This window comes from Pinus tabuliformis, chromosome 4_2, assembly GCF_031772625.1.
Source record: "Pinus tabuliformis cultivar Carrire ecotype Pingquan chromosome 4_2, CPIR1, whole genome shotgun sequence".
Classification (NCBI taxonomy): Eukaryota; Viridiplantae; Streptophyta; class Pinopsida; order Pinales; family Pinaceae; genus Pinus; species Pinus tabuliformis.
In genome coordinates, this window is record NC_142304.1 from 976,950,042 (window position 1) to 976,953,637 (window position 3,596).

At 39.9% G+C, this 3,596-nt stretch overlaps 1 protein-coding gene across 1 annotated transcript; it reads right to left on the reverse strand.

Moving 5' to 3' along the window:
• Nucleotides 1–2,738: 2,738 nt before the first annotated feature.
• Nucleotides 2,739–3,347, reverse strand: LOC149172906 (uncharacterized). Its single transcript, XM_089426506.1, has one exon. It carries the CDS (start codon nt 3,345–3,347, stop codon nt 2,739–2,741), a length of 609 nt encoding a protein of 202 aa, XP_089282632.1.
• Nucleotides 3,348–3,596: the final 249 nt, after the last annotated feature.

The window sequence follows — 3,596 nt, forward strand, 5'->3', positions numbered from 1 at the left end:
ACACATATGAGGGACATCACATCTCCCCCTCCTATGATTGAACATCGTCCTGATGTTCTTCTATTGGAAATAACTTCAGAAATATTTCCTTCATGGTCCGTTCATCTTCCTAGGTAGCCTCTTCAGGCCTGAAATGTTGCCACTGCACTTTAACTTGGGTGATAACTCGTCTCCGCAACATTACTTCTCTTCGATCGAGTATACCCATTGGTTCAACCAGGAACTCGCCTTCTGGTTCAACCTATATGACAAAGTAAACTTTTAGTAAATTCAGGAAATCAAAGTGTAAACCAGTTATACAACTTTTAGGTACATACATATATATGTAGGATAGATTGTTGAAACTTTTAACTTTGCCGACTTACCTGAATATCCTGCCAATTTATTATGTGTTTGGGATCATATATATATTTCTTTAATACAGAAACGTGAAAAACATTGTGCACACGAATATGACTAGGTAAGGCAAGTTGATAGGCCACTGGTCCAATTCGTGCTAAAATCTGAAAGGGGCTGCAAAATTGAGGTGCCAATTTGGCGCATCCACTCCATTGCAACGTACTTTTCTTAGCCCGCACATGCACATAGACATGATCCCCCACCTAGAATTCCCGAAAACTTCTTTTTCGGTCAGTGAAATTCTTTTGTCGGTCTTGGGCAACTTTTAGATTAGTTCATACCTCTTTAACCATTTCTGCCAGCATATCAGGTCCTAACATTAACTTATCTTCTGGGCCACCCCAATTTGAGGGAGTCCTACATTTACGTCCATACAACACCTCAAAAGGACTCATTTGTGTAGAAGTGTGATAACTATTGTTATACGCAAATTCTACCAAATGCAAGTACTCTTCCCACTTAGATGGTTGTTGCATTACATAAGCTCGAAGCATGTCCTCCACTACCTGGTTTACTCGCTCAGTTTGCCCATCTGTTTGAGGGTGGTAGGCGGTGCTAAAATGTAGTTGAGTGCCCAATCCTTCAAACAAGGCTTTCCAGAAAGCTGATGTAAACTTTACATCACGATCCGAAATTATAACTTTTGGTATACCGTGCAACTTGAAAATAGTTTGCATAAATATATTAGCAATTTTCACTTCCTTATAAGTAGATTGTACAGGTATAAAGTGAGCATATTTTCTCAGCTTATCAACTACCACCATTATGGAATCGTTCTGCCTTTTTGACTTGGGCAGCCCTGTTATGAAATCAATGGAAATAACCTCCCATTTCCATTCTGGAATCGGCAATGGGTGAAGTAAACCAGCTGGGTGACAATGTTCTGTTTTGACTTGCTGACATTCCAAACAACGGGCCAAATATTCAGCCACCTCCTTCTTCATGCCGGGCCAGAAATATTCTTTCCTAAGGGCTGTTATCAATTTTTGATAACCCGGATGGCCGACATAAGGAACCTTATGATATTCGTCTAAAATCAAATCTTTAATATTCTTTATGTTGGGTACATACATCCTTGTTTTATAAATCAACAAACCTTCTTGATTTATCTCATATCCAAGATATTGTTCCTTGTTGTTCGGAATTTTAGTTTGTTGCCACAAAGTTTGATACTCTGAGTCTTGCATTGCTGCCTCCTTGATTTGTTCTTTAAATGTGTTTTGTATCTCACTGAAAGATATTTCATATAAACAGTTAGCTTTTCTACTTAGTGCATCCGCGACACGATTCTCTTTACCTTTTAGGTGCTTAATTTCAAAGTCGAATCCACTTAGGAAATCAACCCAACGAGCTTGTCGAGCATTCAAAGTGGGATGTTTGAAATAATTAGTCAAGCTATGATGGTCGGTCATCAACAAAAATTTCTTACCCATCAGGTAGTGTCGCCACATTTTTAAAGCATGAATAACTGCTGTCAGTTCCAAATCGTAGGTTGAGTACCTCTGCTCATGCTCCTTAAGTTTTCTAGATTCATAAGCAACGACCCTACCTTCTTGCATTAATACGCCTCCCATGCCTTCCTTGCTAGCATCCGTACAAACCACATAATCTTTATTTGGATCAGCAATACTTAATATGGGTGTAGTGGTAAGTAAATGTTTAAGCTGATCGAAACTATTTTGGCATTCTATACTCCATTTAAAAGGCTTACCTTTCTTTTGCAGCGAGGTAATAGGATAGGCTACCCTGGAAAAGCCTTCAATGAATCGCCTATAATACCCGGCTAAGCCCATAAACGACCTTATATCAGCCACATCCTTTGGTACAGGCCACTCCATAATGGTCTTTATTTTCTCCAGGTCCACAGTTATTCCATCTTTAGTAATGACATGACCAAGATATTGAATCTGTTCTTTAAAGAAGTCACATTTACTGTACTTGGCATATAGCTGGTGTTCCCTTAAAACTTGCAAAACAATTCAGAGGTGCTCTTTGTGCTCCTCTACTGTCCGAGAGTAAATCAAGATATCATCAATGAAAATTAACACAAACTTGTCCAAATATTGATGGAATATACTGTTCATAAGGCACATGAAGGTTGTAGGTGCATTGGTTAACCCAAAAGGCAGCACAACGAACTCGTAATGCCCATATCGAGTTCTGAAGGTTGTTTTCGCTATATCTTCCTCCTTGATCCTAATTTGATGATATCCTGAGCGAAGGTCGATCTTGGAAAACATAGTTGCCCCCTTCACTTGGTCAAATAATTCATCTATACGAGGTAGGGGATACTTGTTTTTTATGGTTAACTTATTTAATTGACGGTAGTCCATACACATTCACATGGTCCCATCCTTCTTTTTAACAAAAAGTATCGGGGCTCCCCAAGGCGACACACTTGGCCGAATATACTTTTTGTCTAGTAGTTCTTGCAACTGCATTTTCAGTTCTGTTAGTTCTGGTATGCTCATTCGATAAGGGGCTCGAGATACTGGTGCAGCCCCTGGCATTAGTTCAATGGTGAAATCTATATCTCTTTTTGGAGGTAGTCTTGGGATTTCCTCAGGAAATACATCCGAAAAATTCTGCACTATCGGTATATCTTCTAAGGCGGCATATTTTTCTTTCGAATCAGAGTATCCTACTTGTATTGCATAAATCTGGCACCCTTTTTGGATACATTTGGCTAGTTGGGAAGCTGTCACGGGTCTCAGCTTTAAGGGTCTTATTATCCCTTGGATCTCTTGTCTCTTACCATCCTTGTCCATATAGTTAATGGTTTTAATTTTACAGTTGATGAGAGACCAGTGTTTTTCTAACCAGTCCATACCGATTAAAATATCATACGATCCTAGGGGTAACACATTCAAGTCTGCCATAATGGCCTGACCTGCTATCTGCAGGGGACAATTGCTGACCTTGGCCAACACTCTTCTCTTGGCCCCCATAGCTAATTGCACTAACCAGGGATTCTTAAACTTAACAGCTTGCAGACTGCACTGTTCTACAATTTTGGGGCTAATGTAACTTAAGGTAGCTCCTGGGTCAATTAAAATAGACATGGTTTGGTTGAAGATTTTACCTTCAAACTCTATCATGGTCGGCTGGTACTCCACCTGATGGTCCTCAAGAGAAGCATTGATTTTCGGCATGCTTCTTGCCACTTCCCCGACTGTCGATGCTTCTTGAACATGTGC

Coding starts and splice junctions, on each gene's coding strand:
- LOC149172906 (XM_089426506.1), bottom strand. CDS start 3,347: ATGGGGGCCAAGAGAAGAGTGTTGGCCAAGGTCAGCAATTGTCCCCTG.